Source organism: Erpetoichthys calabaricus, chromosome 6, assembly GCF_900747795.2.
Source record: "Erpetoichthys calabaricus chromosome 6, fErpCal1.3, whole genome shotgun sequence".
Classification (NCBI taxonomy): domain Eukaryota; kingdom Metazoa; phylum Chordata; class Cladistia; order Polypteriformes; family Polypteridae; genus Erpetoichthys; species Erpetoichthys calabaricus.
In genome coordinates this window covers 175,046,429-175,065,639 of record NC_041399.2, presented here as the reverse complement: position 1 = coordinate 175,065,639, position 19,211 = coordinate 175,046,429, and the positions used below count along the sequence as shown (strand labels likewise).

General features: G+C 37.7%; 1 protein-coding gene across 2 annotated transcripts in view; it reads right to left on the bottom strand.

Annotated features, from left to right (window-relative positions):
* Positions 1-264: 264 nt before the first annotated feature.
* Positions 265-19,211, bottom strand: part of nrp1a (neuropilin 1a) — a 136,826-nt gene continuing 117,879 nt past the window's right edge. For both annotated transcript variants that reach the window (XM_028804121.2, XM_051929060.1), the window contains exons 14-17: positions 13,451-13,734; positions 12,678-12,774; positions 9,209-9,256; positions 265-5,107 (exon numbers count right to left, since the gene is read on the bottom strand). In XM_028804121.2, coding sequence (XP_028659954.2) covers positions 4,818-5,107; positions 9,209-9,256; positions 12,678-12,774; positions 13,451-13,734 — 719 coding nt within the window. In that variant the 3' untranslated portion in view covers positions 265-4,817. The remainder of the gene's footprint in view (positions 5,108-9,208; positions 9,257-12,677; positions 12,775-13,450; positions 13,735-19,211) is intronic.

Genomic DNA, 19,211 nt, shown 5'->3' with positions numbered 1-19,211 from the left:
AAATTACATTAATGAATAAGTTATTGCAGGAGTGAGTGAGAAAACTCAAAAGAGAATCAAACGGTCACTCTACGTACAGAGCCTTCAGCTGCTGGTCTGGTCCTCTTCACCTACCGCCTTTAAAGACGCCGACAAGACCTAAGTGGGGTATGGAGACAGTACGAAACAATATATGGAACAAAGATGAATTCTGACTATTTTTTTTTATTAATTATCATATTCAAGCAGAGTGATGAAATGGTTTTAAAGTAAAAAAAGGCAAGATCTTAACAAAACATTTATTTCAGCTGAATCTTTGGAATGTAGTAGTCATAAGTTAGAATAAAAGAGAACAACAGTTACAGGTGAAGTTTTGAGGCTGTCCCATATGTAAGAGTACAAACATATTTAAAGTTAAGGCCTTGCTGTTTTCTCTTTCCTATAACAGCAAATTACAGAAGCAGTATTGAAAATAAAGATTTTGTAAAAAAATCGGCACAAAAGTTTTATGACAGTACAAAACATGAAGCTGTAATATACTAGTAAAATGGAAACATATTACTATAGGAAATTTGTATACCTTTCATTCAGTAATGAAACATTTTGCTTTTTTACTTTACATTTCAAAATTATGTCACATAATCTGAAACAATATAAAATGAAAATTTTGTAACACTGTTTTTACAAATCAATAATTTTATAAACACAAACATTTTAAATATATTTATTCAGTGCAAGATTGATTTTATTTTATTTATTAAAAGCTACAGTATCCATTGACTCTGGTATTTGTAATATTTTAATATTGTAGGCCCTTGTTAATTCTTTTTTTTACATTTTTATATGGAATAAATTGTACATTTTTGACCTTTTTGGATAAACATTACATATATTTATATATACTGTATATATATATATAGACAATCTACAAAAGGAAAACAAATCAATGAAAGTTATTTCTCTGTCAAAACATGTAAAAAAACAAAAAAACAAAAAATATTGTTTTTGATATTACCTCACCTGATGAAGGCCACACCAAAAACATTGTCTTCTTATTCATATTTTCTGTATGAAAATGAACTGTTAACCCTACTTCCTTATACAGTATATACTGATCATCTATAAAAATAACATAATTCGGAAAACGCTAAAGAAAATGTCACTATCTCTGAGGGAACAGTAAAGTAAGGGTTTATTTTTTGACAGACTAGTAGATGTGACCGACTCCTGGGTGAGCCAGCCGTGGTATAAAGCGACTGGTGGGAGGCAGTAAGTGGTCTGTAGTGACGGACCCTGGCAGGTCAGCCCAAACACCGGCTTACTGCCTGCAGTCCCACTGAGAGATAAACGTGTAAGCAGTTCCTATTCTTTAACATCACCTTGATGTCTGCCAGTAAAACTAATAACTAAAATAACAAAGTGGGGGATCACTTTCTTGATGTCCAGATCTAACACTGTTGGATTGTGAAAAAATGCAGCTATGCTGAATAAAATCCGCGATACGTAAAAGAGAAACGTGACCGTCAGTACAGGGAGTGAAGCACAGCATCATGGGAAGCCTTGTTGATCAATGAATGGGGCTCAAATCGAGACTTACTGAGTTGTATACCTTCCTCTTTGTTTTCATACAAGCACGATGCTGCTGTGTTTAGTACTTATTGGGCTACAAAGCTGTGAAGGGGGCTCTGTGTATCGTGTCTATATATGTAATATGCACACACAGACACAGTCCCCTCCACCCTGTCCTGAATTGTATTACATGGCTTTGGGAATCGTATGGCATGGACTGGAATTGGTGTAAGATATACAGTATGAGCACACTGAAACATGAAGACCATATGCATCAATGAACTGATCTTCAAAACAATGTAAATGAAATCTTATTGAATTGACGCTAATAACAAATATACAAGGCCTAAGACTACATTTTCTACAATTGAAGTGACTTGACGAAGGTGAATGAATCCTTGAATGGACATACAGTTGAATAGCTCCTGGCAGTGACAGCATGGGCGGGTAGAGGAACACTTTTATAACACTGCAGAACTGGAAGCCGTTTGCATTTCTTTATGACAGACTATGTAAGCCCATTTCGGCAGGGCCGCCGATTGCCTATTTCTATCAATTCATTTGTGACCTTCTGTTGTGTTCACATGTATGGCTGCAGTCTTTCTATTGGATCCCACTCTAGGTGATCTGTCGTTCTGTATGATGCGTCTTTGCTTTGCCTACCTTGACATAACTCGACTCATCTGTAAGGACACCAGTTAGCACAAACTCAGCTAAAGTATTTAATCAGCACAAGTCCGCTCTTACCGATGGGACAACTGACCTCATGATAATACCCACACTTTGCACACAGTCATTGAGTTATATGTTTATTACAGGGCTGTCCAACTCCGATCCTGGAGGGCCACAGTGACTGCAGGTCTTCATTCTAACTACTTTCTTAAATGAGTGGCCAGTTTTTGCTGCTAATTAAGTCTTTTGTCTTAATGTGAATTGACTTGCTACTTAAAACTCAGATCTTTTGCTTCTTTTTCCTTAATGAGCAGCCAAACAATAATGAGGTGCCAAAAGATGACCTGTGTCCATCATACAATATCCCAAGATAAAGAAAGGTGAAGGTCTCACTAAGGTTGATCTGCTCAGGTCTACAAAACCTTTAGATGGTGTTCTCAGAAAAATGAAAACGTACAGTTTTAGAAATGTCTGCCGTGGCAGAATGGCAGCACCACCAAATCATGGAATTAAATGAACAACAGGAGCTGGCTTCTAATTAAGAAACTGGCTGGGAGTTTGGACTTAGTTGGTCATCTGTTGGCTCATTTCAGAAAAAAGAAACAATCTACAGCCTTAAAGAACAAGCCAGTTAAAACGAGAGGAAAAGAAGTCAATGAAGAGTGGAAATTGGCCATTGATTTAGAAAGTGGCCCTCTGCAATCAGAGCCGGACATCCCTGGTGCTTAGGGTACAGCAAAAGTCTTTCTTACACGTGCTATTGAACATGCAAGGCATTACTTTGGATTGTGCCAAAAGTGAGCAAGTCCAGTGAAAAGATACCCAAATGTTTAGCAAAAGCAGTGGGAATATACATTTCTGCAGCAAATGATTTGTTTTCTAATCATCTTAAAGAGAAAGCAGACAGCTTATAATAGACCTGAATCTGAAATCTAAAGCATTCTATAAAAACACCCTGACATTCCCATTTATCTTTGCATTTAAAGAGCACAGTCTCTTGTCTTTTGTTTAAAAAAAATGGCACACAGCAAAACAAAAAAATAATAATAATAAAAATAAAAACAACAAAATCAAACCATGTTTCCAGAACACTGGTTAGTTAGGGTAAAGTCTGGGAGGGCCACATATTGCTTACTGATACATGTCCAACATACAAACACACACACACACGCACACACACACACACACACAAGTAAATGTGTGCATCTGTGTGTTTCTATAAAAATATATACACATACATACATACACACACACACTCACATGTTCGTATCATATAGGCACACATATACACACATGTATATACATAAAGACTGAAAAGGCCCTGTGCACACCAAACATTAAAACAAAACAAAACAAAACACAGAAGCCAGTGTTGGCTGCAAATGCCAGTAACCTGCTAAATGGAACTTTGCAATGTTAAGTTCAATTTTTAGTAATATTTCTAATAATAATAACAATCTTAGGTGCCCAGGGACTTTTGATGATAACATACCGCACATTCACCTCTTTTACATTTGTCTTAGTGGACATCAGTCTCAGCAAAAATGTGTTACTTCGTCATCTCCTGTAACACACACACAAGCAAAAATCCGGTGGCAAGAGATTCTATTCCAAAGAAACGTTGCTTCCAGTCTTCTGAGTTACCGTTTGCAGATGCCAAGGTGCTTGCTGGAGCTGGGTGCCATACACATTTATTCCCCAACAAACCATTCTTAAGGCCCAGACTACACAGTCTGCTTTAGGGAACGGGTTTGTGTGACCTGAAGCCTTGTGACACGTATCTTCTTCCTTCATTTCCTGAATTCAGTCTTGAAACGTTAATAAAGTCGCACTGCTCCACTTCATTTAGTCATGACAATAGCAGCGATAACAGCGGTGATGTGCGCTTATTATTATTATTATTTTTTTGCTACATAAGAAATTGAAAGTGACAGGACTTAACATTTATAACCAAAGGAAAGGGATACTGCAGCTTACGTTTAGGGAGATACAAAAAATAAACTTATATACAACATCCTAGTCACGTCTCATCTGTAAGGGAATTAGAGAAACGCCTCCCTTGACCAGGTAGTGATTTTGTTGCTACTAAATCATCTTATAATTAAAAAAATAGACAAAAGAGACCAACAAAGATGTAATAAGGCACCGCAGGAACTGCACAGGCCACAGATGATGACCTGGATAGACTTTTGCTTCAGTCCCTTATAATGGCATTACTACATTTTTGTCAGTATGGTAGGATCTGTAATTGAATTTTTTAACAAAACTCAAAAAAAAACAAAAAAAACAAAAAACTTCCAAATATGGATTAATGCTTAAAGCATTATCTTAATTGGTCTCACCACCAGCATCTGATTGTTTGAAGTAAAAGAATTTTAAAAACCCTCTTAAAAAAAAATAATAATCTAACTGTACATATTTCACTTTTATACACAGTGTCCCTATTTTGCAGGTTTCATTCACTGTAGCTCCTGAGAAAAACTTGGCTCAGTCACAGTCGGACACGACTCAGCAATTCTGTCTCTTTTTGAAAGATAAAATAGAGTTTTCTTCTGCATTTCCAAAAGCCCAGCCTCTCTTTGCTTCTGTGTTTAGTTTCATGCCTCTGAATATGAATTCATTGTGTTCAGTTTCTCTTTTTTAAGTTTCACACCATCCACAAGTTCAAAATTGTAATTCTCCAAGGCAGATAAGTTCCTGTCCCCCATTCCGCTGTGAGAACAGGCACAATAGAGGACGACCCCGCAGATGGCACCTAGGAAGACTCCTAATGCGCTCATGGCAATGATGGTAATGAGAATAGGATCTAATGTTTTTAGCATATTACCCGGACTCTCTTCAATATCATTTCCAGAACTGGAGTAAATGTTTGGGTCCACAGTCTCTTCTGAAAACAAAGGAAACAAAGAAACAGGTTACTTCTAGCAAAATCATCATCTCCTGCGTTCTTGTAGAGAGGACACTACTTTGCGACAGTTATCCAGAACTGTCAGCTCCCACAAATAATTAAAAAAGTGTTGCTTGAATTCAATTAATTATAACTTATGATGTGAATAAAGGCATTGCAAATCTCATCTCTCCAAAGCCACATTTCTCAATATTAGCTCACAAGCCTGTAGGAGCCATTTTCCTTGTTCTATAAGATTCATGAATATTTCTTAGATGACAATGCATAAATAACGGGAAGTTCCTATAACCCCCGTAAATAGATTCGCAATGGTATATTCTTACCATTTCTAACAGCTTGGAGTAAACATTATTAGTCAGTCAGCTAGTGATAGCCTTGCCTTGTATAAGGTGCAGAGGCATACGGTTTTTAACCGTGATCGCACATCACTGTGCCTGGGCACTTGCACTGTGCCAACCGGCTTACGAGCCTTTTGAGTTTGAAGTAAATATGGACTTAACAGCACTTAATTTATGTGTTGTGCCGTATGTAAAGCGTACAGAAGAAGAAGCTAAGAACCTTTAAGTAGAGAAAAAGAAATTAACCTTTAAGTAGAGAAGAAGAAACGTGACCGCACGTAACAGTACTCGATGGCCTACGGGCTCTTTGAATGTGAGAAATAACAAGTAAAAAAAACTTGTTTACTTAAGTACTGCACTGTACGCCAAGGCGTACAGAAGAAGAAATTAAGAACCTTTAAGTATAGAAATAACTAAAGTCTTTCAAGAAAAGCTAAGTTTAAAGAAGATATATTTTTCCTTTTTTTTTTGCCTTTTATTCTACGTGTGTAACTATTTTTTCTTTTATTCTTGTGTGGACTATTTGCTTTTACCTTTCACGAAATACCTTTAAAACGAACTCTTGGACTCTGAGAATTCTTTTGACATGCATCTTACCCGTGCCTGATGACACCTTATATATTTCAGCAGCTACAAAGGCTATCCTAGCAGTGTTGGGCACAAGTGGCAAACATTCGAGCCCATCCATAGGGTGTACATACTCACTCACAATGAACCAACATTGGGTTTCCAGTTGACTTAAACTGCATGCCACTGTGATGTATGAGAAATTCAGAGAAAAACTCACACACGACACAAGACAAATGAGCAAACTCAGTCCAGCCTCCAGATGTATGAGGCAGCAGCACTAACCAGTGTGCTACCATACCACCCTTACGAGCTACTATCTTAGGAAACATGACACTTTTCTATTAGAATGTGTAGAAAATGTTCCCGGATTTCATCTCTACTTTTCTCACAACCTTGCCTAATATCACAGAAATAATTAGTTCCACGGTTCAATAGAAACCTGACATTGTTCCGGACGATTCTGTTTGTTCAGCTGCCTCTCTTTCTGTTGTCTGAATGAGTGAGAAGTTGAATACAAATTATCCACAAGGATGCCATACTAATGTGCATTTATTTGCAAAAGGTTGAAGGAGGACTGACAACCTCGAAACCCATTTGAGAGGAGCAAGCAGGTGAGTATGGGAAGGTTGTCGGTCGAAAGGTCTTACAGTGCCACTGCTTGCAGAGCTACAATGAATGCTCACTTTGATTTTCCTTTTTTTATTTGATATACTTTATTAATCCCCAAGGGGAAATGAACTTTTTGCATAATCTCTGGAGCTTAGAGGGCATGGTTAGCCATTGTACAGCACCCATAGAACAATTTTTAGGTTAAGGGCCCAAAGGAGTAGGATCCCTTCTGGCAGTAACAGAACTTGAACTCCAGCACTGATCCTTAGCCACTGAGCTACCACTCTGACCCTTTGATGCCTATTTCAGATTTTTTTTTTTTTGCAAATTTCTGAAAACAAAGATATAATGAACATTTATCCCAAATTAAAACAGAATCTTGGCCAAATTTTTAAAAAGCCCTCTTATCATGCAGTATTATGATCTAGACAGTAATACATTTCTTTGACTGGTCAGAAATAGAGGCAAAGCAAGCTGGATAAACTAAGTGCTCAGACAGCACGTCATTTCTTGATTTCCTATTTTTTGAGATTCAGTTAAAGAATCCCAGGGGAAAGTAAGAAGTTTTCTGGGCTCGTGTCCATGTCTCGACTTTAGACAAAGTTTATGTATAAACAATCAGAAGTGCCGCATGGGATGCAACATTGATGTGTATTGATAAAAAACTGTTTTGCAAGGTCAAGAGAATGTATAAAAAATGTATGAAACCCTAAGTAACGAGAGTACAAATGGGAACTGCTCTGGGATTAAAGATAGGGTTGTTTATCCAGTGAAGCCTACAACATCTTGGCACTGATTGACAGAAATCTTTTACTCAATAATTTATTTCATAATGTGTGCATGCTGTAGCTGAGCGTCATCCACGAGGTTATAGTCAAAACTATCGGCTCCCCACAAAACACTCATCTATCAAATTTCATAGCACCGTTAAGGTGAAGAAAGCATTAATGGACGCTTAAATGGTTTTCTGTTCATGCATTTTCTAAGACCTACTTATCCATTACATGGCTTCAGAGAGATTTACTTCCAGACAAGTAGAGAACACACAGACAAACTCACTCAATCCCTCTAAGACCAATGTGGAACTTCCAATTAATCTGACATACATATCTTTTTGATGTTCAACAAGAAACCCAGAGAAACCCATGAAGGGACAGGAGATAAAACTCGAAACAGACAGTATTGAGGCCCTGGAAATCAGAAGAATATTCATCCGTCCTTTTCCCGTGACTGCTCAATACAATTAAACCCACCATTGATGGGCAGACCCGCATGACCCTGTGTTAGGATGTAGCAGGTTGGAGAATGACTGACTAACTGACTGACTGACTGGGTAAATATCAGAACCTGATTTATGTTAAATGAACACCAACTATAACCACACAATTACAGTTGGTCATATCCTAAAGGAATAATCCACCCAAAAATGATTTTTTTTAAATATGTTACTAACCCCATACAGTTTGTATTGATAGCTGAGAAAAATGTGTAACTTCATGCTTTCATGAAGAACAGAGATAAAAAAAAAACAACTTTCTGACCGAAGGGCATCTATGGAGACCAGCACTGGACCACAGCAAACAGTGTAAAAATCCATCCATCCATTATCCAACCCGCTATATCCTAACTACAGGGTCATGGGGGTCTTCTGCAGCCAATCCCAGCCAACATAGGGCGCAAAGCAGGAAACAAACCCCGGGCAAGGCGCCAGCCCACCGCAGGGCAAACACACACACACCAAGCACAATTTAGGATCACCAATGCACCTAACCTGCATGTCTTTGGACTGTGGGAGGAAACCGGAGTACCCGGAGGAAACCCATGCAGACACGGGGAGAACATGCAAACTCCACGCAGGGAGGACCCAGGAAGTGAACCCGCGTCTCCTAACTGCGAGGCAGCAGCGCTACCCACTGCGCCACTGTACCGCCCCAGTATAAGAATATTTATGAAAAAATCTCAAGTTAGTCACATCTCGTAATTGACATGTCAAGTCATTCAGTTGTATGCTCACCAATGGCAAAACATGCATTTTTTGGTAAAATATTGTAAATAAATACTTAATATAAAACTAAAAATCAGAGCAGTGCATGCAGAGGAACCTGTTCACCCACGTAAGAGCTTTTGAAATGAAGACCATTCACCGGTCAAGAGTTCCGACTTTAATTTAAAAACTCGATCTCATGTTAGAGTGTGTCCTCGGCGCGTAATTCATTTCAAACAATTTTTTTATGGATTTTTTTTATATTGTTTTCAAAGGTCAAGCTTTAGTTTCTAGAGATGCATATTCTATCAAAAAGTTTGCTATCTACATTTTTCATGAAAGCTCGAGATTAAAACATTTTTCTCAGCCATTACAAGCCACATGAGGTAGGTAACATTTAAAAAAATATAATTTTTGGGTAGAGTAATCCTTTAATTGAACCAAGAAAGTCCAAGATATATTTACTAAAGATAGCAAGCTCGTGAACGGAAGAGCTTTAGCAAATGAGAGTGCTGCAGAAGATGCGTCACTCAGTCCAGTATTTGCTCACATCAAAATAGAAAACAGGAAAACGCTTACCAATTTCATTATCAAAAGAAACTGTAGGGTCGGCTGGAGGCTCTGGGTCTGAAAATTTAATGAAAAAATAATTAGATGTTTGTATTTTGTAAGCCATAGACACTCATCTGATTGTATCATACTTAAAATGTCACACTCTTCAAATGCACATAAAAAGTGGAGCACCTGTCTGCTGTTGATGGCCACTGACACACACACACAACATACACACACACACACGCACGCGCACACACACACACACTTATTTAGCTTCCATTTGGTATAACCAACTAACTTTACACACAGGAGAGAGAAAAGGCAAAGCACCAGCAGGAAATGCCAAGCACACAGACAGGCAACAGAGCTTACCACTCTGCCACTGTGTCCCCCTTGTATACATTTAAATTTAATTCAAAATTAACATTAAGTATATAGCAATCTTATAATATGAACCACATCGATGACTAACATCAAGCACAGATTCTTTTGAAAATACATAACTCTCTCAAGAGAAAATAACAACAAAAAAACCTGAGTTACAATAAGATTATCTCACATATCAGACTTACACAACACTTAAACACTTGACCACAGACATAAAATTCATCCATGCATTCATTTTAACCTGCTAACTCTAACACATAGTCACAAGGAGCAGGAGCTCATCCAGTCAGCAATGCAGGATGAGACACCCAACCTGCACATACCCACCTGCACTTTTCCCATCAACCAATTACAAATGTCTTTACAAACACCCAGAGAAACCCCATATGGACAATCGAACATGGTGTGAAGAACCCCGATCCCTGGAGAACTAAGACAGCAATGACAATCACCTTACTACCATGTTCTCGAACTACAAAACATTCCCTTATTTATCTCTTCCTTACATAACATCACAGAAAGCATCTTTTCATCATGACGAACTTGTTCAGCTGTAAAGTGTCTTGTGCTGGCACATAAAAATACAGTATTTTTAACCTGTGCAATATGTATAGTCTAAGTGAAAGCAAGATTCTATTTCTGAACACTGGAAATGACATATTTTCAAACTGTGCTTTTTGTACTGTAGTCATACTAATGTGTTCAATCAGAGTGCAGGCTCTTTTTCTCTGCCAGAAAAGAAAAGTCCCATTATAAACAATTTTTGATGGCGTATTGTCATTCACATGTGCTTAGGAACTACCTCGAATGCTCAGGTAAGTGTGCAAGTACCACCCCAAGGTGAGAAAATGGAGCTTTTGCTGACAATATTGCCCGTTTTCTTCACAGCTCTCTGATCAGTTGTCAGGAGAGATGGGCTAGCCCCCCCCCCCCCATGAGGAGCCTCGCCCCCCCCCCCCCCATGTAGAGCCTCAGCCCCGCCCTTCCAGGGCAACGACCAAACCAGGTTCCAGGAGGTTGTCTTATGACCCAAGAACAACTTAAGAGATGGAGCTCTCGGAAGCCACAAATATACTGGGCAATACAGTGTATGCTAATTTCTGTTCATTTATAGACTTTTTATTTTAAAATGTACTAATCAAATGGGGTGAGACAAATCTATCACACTATACATGAATTGTAACTGGAAGGTGTGTTAAATGTGCTACAGTTGTTTGTTGCCTGAATATGTCAAATTATACAGCTAGAAATCATTGGGGATGTCAAATGACCCAACTCCCTGACGACTTTCTGGCACAGTTTCACATTTCCAAAATAACCCGAACTTGCATCTTTTTCAGGCAGTCAATAAATAACCTGCTGTCTGTTGGAGCTGGTGCTGTAAGAAGTGCTGTAAGAACTGGAAAGTAGCAATGCCTAGAATTCACTCGAACTCCATATGCGCAAAGCATAGAATTATTCAACTCAAAATTATAAATTGAGCGCATCTGTCTCGTTTAAAATTGTCCAAAATGTTTCCAGGGCAAAATCCAACCTGCGAACGCTGCTGCAATCAAGTTCTAGCCTCACTAGGTCACATGTTTTGGGCCGGCATCAAATTAACATAATTCTGGACAACATTTTTTAAATGCCTTTCAGACAGCCTTGGTGTCACAATCCCTCCTAACCCATTAACAGCTGTGTTTGGTGGACTCCCAGATGGGCTTAAAGTGGAGAAGGACAAACTAACTGTAGTTGCCTTTACTACACTATTGGCACGTAGACTTGTCTTGCTCAACTAGAAGAATCCTAACTCTCCTCTTTTACGTCAGTGGGTACCTGATGTTATATTACTATTTGAAACTGAAAAAGATTAAATTTGCACTTAGAGAATCTGTTCAAAACTTTTTCAGAACCTGGAAGGATCTAATCAATAACAATTTAGAATAAACATTTCAGTTGAGCTAGCAGGTTCTCTCTCCTCTTTTACTCTGTGTATCTTTATTCATTTATTAATTTATCTATTCACTTATTTTCACTAGCATAAACTTTTACACTGCTGGCCTAGCTCTCTCTTTTTCAGGGGTGGGAGTTGATTTGTTTCTAATTTTTTTTTTGTAAAACTTGAGTTGTGTATAGAATATTATTTGATTTTAATGAAATCAATAAAATTAAAAAAAAGAAGGGTTTACAGGTACAGCTGCAATCTCAGACCAACTACAAAAATGATGGAGCCTGTTTTATGCATTTGTGTCAAAATTTTCTAGTTTTGCCCAAGGCTAATTAGAAAGAGGGAGTTTTTACTGGACCTGGTATTATAATACAGATGCTGAATTTGATGGTGCAATGGATGTTATTCAGAAAGTCAATTATTAAATTTTTAGGTAACAATAAAGATCCAATTTATGAAGAAATTGTGAAAAATGTATTAGTTAAGTTTAAGGAATTGGGTTGCAACATAAGTCTCAATGTCCACTTTTTGGATTTGCTTTTGGAAGTTTTCTCTGAACATCTTGAAGTGGTGAGTGAAGAGCAGGGTGAAACATTCCATCAGGATATCGAGGACATGGAAAGAAGGAACCGAGGATATTGGGATGTCAGTTTGATGGGTGGCGGACTACTGCTGGATGATTTATAGGGACGCGCCAAAAAGTGGATAAACAACAGGCCACCAAACTTAGAAGTGACAAAAACTAGAGAAGTTAAATGTAAGTCAATGAATAGGTTTTGTTTTCTTTACATATAAAATATTACATTGACTAAATATTTCATATTAAATTGATTAAGAACAATACTGTACACATGAATAGACTGAACAATTTGTTAAATTTCAACTACATCTCTTTTTAGTTTTGCACTTAAATATAATGTGATGACAACATTCTGATTATATTTTTTATTATGTTCATGAATGCAAATAAAAATAACTTCACAATTTAAACAAATTTTTATGAGTTTAATTTTGCAGATCTGTGTAATTTTCCTTTATACACATAAATAATTTTTACAGAGTGCATATTTATCCTAATGGAACAATGTGATATTAAATTATAATTTTGAGTATAAAAACAAAACCGGAAAGAGATGGAATACCAGTGAAGGGGGATGCGGACAGCCAGTAACTCACCTCTGCATTCCTGAGAATTATTTTCCTCTAAAATCTGAATGTCGTCCACTGCAATGTCTCCCCAGCTGTTCTTTGAAATGTCTGCTTCAATGACCACCTGTTAAAACATCATAATTTCCTGTCACTGATCTGCTTTCCAAGGTCACATCTTCCTCAATTATTTTACACTACATCTTCCTCTTCTTGTAAAAATGTCATATTTGTAATGTAAAACATAACATTCCCTAAGGCAGAACTCCTTATTGAGTTACTCAATGTGCATGAAATACAGATTTGCATATTAGTACGTGTAATGGTTCTTATGGTCTATTGGGAGCTGAGGAGATGACCGGGTGGGTACACAATGCCATTGTGAGACTGTAGAAACAGACCCTCCACTCGGATGAGAAACTCCTTAGTAAGTATGAAAGTGGCTCACCTTTGAAGGTATTCATTTAGGATTGCAAAACCTTTCTAGTTGTAAAAGATGGTCTTGATGTTATAACAGACACCATGGAAATTCACCAAGGCAAAATATTTTTTTTTTCAGATTTCTCCTGCATTATTAGATAAGAATGTTCTATGAACAACTCTGCTGTACCCATTAGAGAATGATGAAGAATGATCCAATGTGTCACCTACATCACCTACACCTAGAAACTTCAGACTCACCCAGGAAACTACAGGAACCTATACTGTCTTAAAAAGAAGTATTGTCTTATCAGGGTGGTCAACTCTAACAAAGACAAGTTTGTACAAAACATAAGAAGATGATTTCAAAGCAGTAGAATTACCCGATAATATTCTGTAGACTCAGGAATAATGACTCTGCCCTCTCTCCAGCGGTTGCCTTGATGCCCACTCAAGGTCCATAGGACAAGATCCACTCTGCCCTCTGGGGCCGTTGTGGCTGCTTTCCTCAGCTTGATTGACAGTGTACCAATGTGAGATCCAACTATGTGATACCAGAACGACATGCATAGAAAAGAATTCGAAGGTATCATCCAGGGCCCTAGCAGTCGCACCACATTGTTCTCTGGATTTCCATTGGCCTGGGCACAGAGGAAGTTGCCGCCTCCTGTAAATAGGATTGTGAGCATTAGCATTCAAGTGGCAATAGACTAAGAGTAACGTTACAAATCTCACAAAATGTACAATTTATTTACACATACATAAGTAGCAGGCCAGCATAATATAAAGTACGTCAGTGTGTGGTTGTTCTGCATACTTTTAAAACTAGTAAATATCAGGACCACCCCTTGACGCTATCCTAGCGTCCATGACAGAGTGTTAGCAAGTTCTAAGTATGCCTTTCACAAGATCTGACTCAGAGACCTGAAAAATGTTAAAACAAATTAGTGTATGCTGGTGATAGATAGATAGATAGATAGATAGATAGATAGATAGATAGATAGATAGATAGATAGATAGATAGATAGATAGATAGATAGATAGATAGATAGATAGATAAACTTTTACAGAACCTCAACCAATATGTGAATATAGCAAACAACAACAAACATACGAATTAAAAAAAAGAAGAAGAAACTTAAAATTACAGTCATATGAAAAAGTCTGGGAACCCCTCTTAATTCTTTGGATTTTTGTTTATCATTGGCTGAGCTTTCAAATTAGCAACTTCCTTTTAATATATGACATGCCTTATGGAAACAGTAGTATTTCAGCAGTGACATTAACTTTATTGAATTAACAGAAAATATGCAATATGCATCATAACAAAATTAGACAGGTGCATAAATTTGGGCACCCCACCAGAGATATTACATCAATACTTAGTTGAGCCTCCTTTTGCAAATAAACAGCCTCTACACGCCTCCTATAGCCTTTGATGATTGTCTGGATTCAGGATGGAGGTATTTTTGACCATTCTTCCATACAAAATCTCTCCAATTCAGTTCAATTTGATGGCTGCCGAGCATGGACAGCCTGCTTCAAATCATCCCATAGATTTTTGACGATGTTCAAGTCAGGGGACTGTGACAGCCATTCCAGAACATTGTACTTCTCCCTCTGTGTGAATGGTTTTGTATATTTCAAACTGTGTTTTGGGTCATTGTCTTGTTGGAATATCCAACCCCTGCGTAACTTCAACTTTGTGACTGATGCTTGAACATTATCCTGAAGAATTTGTTGATACTGGGTTGAGTTCATTTGACCCTCGACTTTAACAATGGCCCCAGTCCCTGAACTAGCCACACAGCATGATGGAACCGCCACCAAATTTGACAGTAGGTAGCAGGTGTTTTTCTTGGAATGCAGTATTCTTCTTCTGCCATGCAAAGCGCTTTTTGTTATGACCAAACAACCCAATTTTTGTCTCATCAGTCCAAAGCACTTTGTTACAAAATGAATCTGGCTTGTCTAAATGAGCATTTGTATACAACAAGTGACTCTGTTTGTGGCGTTAGTGCAGAAAGAGCTTCTTTCTCCTCACTCTGCCATATAGATGTTCTTTGTACAAATTGTGCTGAATTGTAGAACGATGTACAGATACACCATCTGCAGCAAGATCTGTGGGTTGTCTGTAACCATTCTCACAATCCTGTGCATATGCCGTTCCTGTATTTTGCTTAGCCAGCCAGACCTGGGTTTAACAGCAACTGTGCCTGTGGCCTTCCATTTCCTGATTACAAACCTTACAGTTGAAACTGACAGTTTAAACCTCTGAGATAGCTTTTTGTAGCCTTCCCCTAAACCATGATACTGAACAATTGTTGTTTTCAGATGTTTTGAGAGTTGCTTTGAGGATGCCATGCTGTCACTCTTCAGAGGAGAGTCAAAGGGAAGCACAACTTGCAATTGACCACCTTAAATACCTTTTCTCATGATTGGACACATCTGTCTATGAAGTTCAAGGCTTAACGAGCTAATCCAACCAATTTGGTGTTGCAAGTAATCAGTATTGAGCAGCTACATACATTCAAATCAGCAAAATTACAAGGGGACCCAAATTTTTCCCATTTGATTTAATTTCATACAACTAAATACTGCTTCACCAAAAATCTTTGTTCAGAAAACACCCCAGTACTCAGATGTTCCTAGGAACTGAAAGACATACCACTATTATCTTTTTTGTTGAAAGTAGAGTAAATTATTATGCAGGCTGAAAGGAGTTCCCAAACCTTTTCATATGACTGTATAATGTTGTATTGCTGTAGGTATGAAGGAGCTCCAGTACCAGTTCTTGAGACACTTTAGGTGAATAATTTATTGTTTATCACAAATACTGAATGATTGTATTTCATACAGAGGATGTGCAGCACTATTATAATGGACATCAGATTTGTCTGTCTCCTAGATAATATATGCTCGAAACAAATCACTTTGAAAGTGATATTTTAAAAATCTCAACTAGTCACATGGAGTCTGGATGCCATGCGTACAGAAATTCTTTTCTACTTGAGTCAGTTAGTTCCCTTATTGGGTTCCTGGTGTGTGCTCATAAACAGCGGGGCTGCTCTGCTCAGGCACTGGGCCTCACTTTAAGGTAGGGGGTGATCTATGGCAGGCACTAAGGGTGGGAACGATATCGCTTACAATAAAAATTTTAACAATGCAGTCATTCATATTTAATAGATCTTCTAATATTGATCTGTGTGCTGACATGATAGTTTTGTAATTGTTGCGTCTTTAAGTGAAAGCATCAGTAAAAGGAATATATAGAGGTGTAGTTTAACACTGCCAGATTACCAGAGCAAACCACAATTTTAGAAGCCTCCAAGGGTAATCTGCATAATTGGCAAGCCTAGTTGTGCTGACTTATTCCTGGCATAGATTAAAAAGTTTTTTTAATTGTACTGATGTTGAACATTTCAGAGACAGCACACATAAACACATATTTCCCCGGTGCTGTCTAGTCCATCTGTTATTGAAGCATGTTAGAAGATTATGTCCACACAGAACATTTTACATTTACCGATTTATAATTAATGACTCAAAACTGGGATTTCACAGAAGTTCTTTTACACAAAAATGTGACTTCACATCAAACATGGTGGATTATAGTCAAGTAAAACTTGGTGGAACAATCTGGCTTTATTTTACAGTCATAAATCTAAATAAATGTCTACTTACTGTGTTTTATGATACGAGTATGCTCTTTATTCATATAGGTATCATTTTTTCTTACTGGGTGGAGGTGGAATGCTGTGTGCTTTTATTTGGATTCATTCTGATATATTTTTGTATTTGCTATGGTAATCTTTTTTTGTTTGATTGAGATGTATTCTGTTGTAATGCTTTCTTCACAAAAAATGGGGAAATATGCATCTTGTTCACAAGAAATAGGCTCGCTTTTTTCATACTTGAGTTTTTCTATTCATCTCTCATTGGCTACTGGCTTCTAGATACATTACACATTCAATGCTCTGCATTCCCTCCCATACTACAGGATTTGGAGTAGTAAATATTTAATATTTTTAATTTTTACAATTTAAAATCAGGGTGACTCTGTCTGGCTTGTGACTAAATCAGGGAGGTTACAAAAATCTCAACATACAGTACATACCTTACATTACCAGAATATACTAGAGTAATAATTGTTTGAGACCAGATGGAAATCAGGACACCTCTTATGACTGTCAGAAGGGTTGGATCACTCCTGTATTGTGCAAGCATTAATTAATCATCACGCAAACTATTTTTTAGCTTTAGTCATTCATCCAGCATAGTGAATAACTGAAGCAGACTTCTGTTCCGACTTGCAAAGATTGCACTTTTAAATTAGTCAAATTGTTTGAATTATGGTTTGTTTTTGAATGTTGAAAACTAAATGAAAAATAATATTAATATTATAATATATGGTGTTTATAAAATATGTACAGTGGATTCATAAAGTATTCAGACTCCTTTACTTTTTACACACTTTATTGTATTGTAGATTTAACTTTAAATGTATAAATTTGCTATTGTTGCCCATTAATATACACTCATTAACCCATATTGACACAATGAAAACAAGTTTTCACAAAGGTTTGCAAATTCCTTAAAAATAAAAAAACTGCAATCTTTCCTTTATAAAAGTATTCAGACCCTTAACTCAGTACTTTGTAGAAGCCCCTTGGCAGCAATTACAGTTTCAAGTCTTCTTGGGCAAGTCTCTACAAGCTTTGCACATCTGGATTTGGGCAGCTTATGCTGATCCTCTCAAACTCCCTTAGATTGGATGGGAAGCATCTGTAAACTGCTGTCTTCAGGTATCTCAACAATGTTCTCTAGGCTTTTAGTCTGGGCTTTGGCAGGGCCACTCAAGGACACTGAAGTCACAGAGTTCACCAAAAGCCACTCCAGAATTGTCTTGGCTGTATTGTTCGGAACACTGTCTGAGGCTGCATGCACTCTAGAGAAGTTCTTCTTCAAAGACCTCTCTGTATGTGGCTGCATTCATCCTTTCCTCAATTCTGGGCAGTCTTTTTGTCCCTGTCACAGAGATGGACCACCATAGCATGATGCTTCACTTTAGGGATGGTATTACGCAAGTGATGAGCAGTGCTTGGTCTTCACCAAACATAGTGCTTTAAATTCTACCCAGAGAGTTCAATTTTGGTCTCATCATACCGGAGAATGTTTTTACTTGTGTTTCCAGAATCTTTTAAACTGTCATATGCCATTTACTTAAGAGTGACTTCATCTATCCAATCTACCATAAATGTGTGACTGACGGAGTGCTGCTGAGACACCCTTCCAACAGGTTCTCCCATCTGAGCAGAGGACCTCTGAAGGTCTGTTAGAGTGACCACTGGGTATTTTTTCACCTCCCTGACCAAGACCCTTCTTGCCAGGTTACTCAGATTGGCTGGACCACCAACTCTTGGAAGAGTCCTGGTAGTCCCAAACTTCCTTCAATTCACAACTATTGAGAGGCCACTGTGTTGCTGGGAACACTCAAAGCTTTAGAAATGGTTTTATCCCCTTGTCCTGATCAATGCCTCGCCACAAATGACATGCAGTGTGATATGTGTAACCTTATATACCCAGGTGTGGGCCTTTCTAAATGATGTCCAATCAATTCAGTTTACCACAGGTGGACTCCAATCAGGTTCGAGACACATCTCAAGGAGAATTAAAGCAAACATGAGGTACCATTTGGCAACAACAAAGGGCCTGAAAACTTACATAAATGAGAGATTTCAGTTTTGATTTTTATTAAATTTGCACACCTTTCTGAAAACATGTTTTCATTTTGCCATTATGGGTTATTAAGTGTATACTGATAGAAAAAAATGCCTAATTTACTGATTTTAAATTAAATCTACAACACAATAAAATGTTCAGAAAGTGAAGGTGTCTGAATACTTTCTGAATCCACTGTATATCAGGAATGTGCAACACAAACAGGCAGTTGTATAAAAAGTCATGTGGCAGTAGTGGTGGCAGTAGTAGTATTATTGTCATTTGTGCAGTGCTTGCATGAGTGACCAAGATGCAAAACATTGGCAGTTATGTAAGAAGACAGTTTGTTAGTCTAGGAAGTAATGTATGGGGATGAGTTAATAAGTCAATTAGGGTTCAGAGGACTAATAATTATAAAAATGA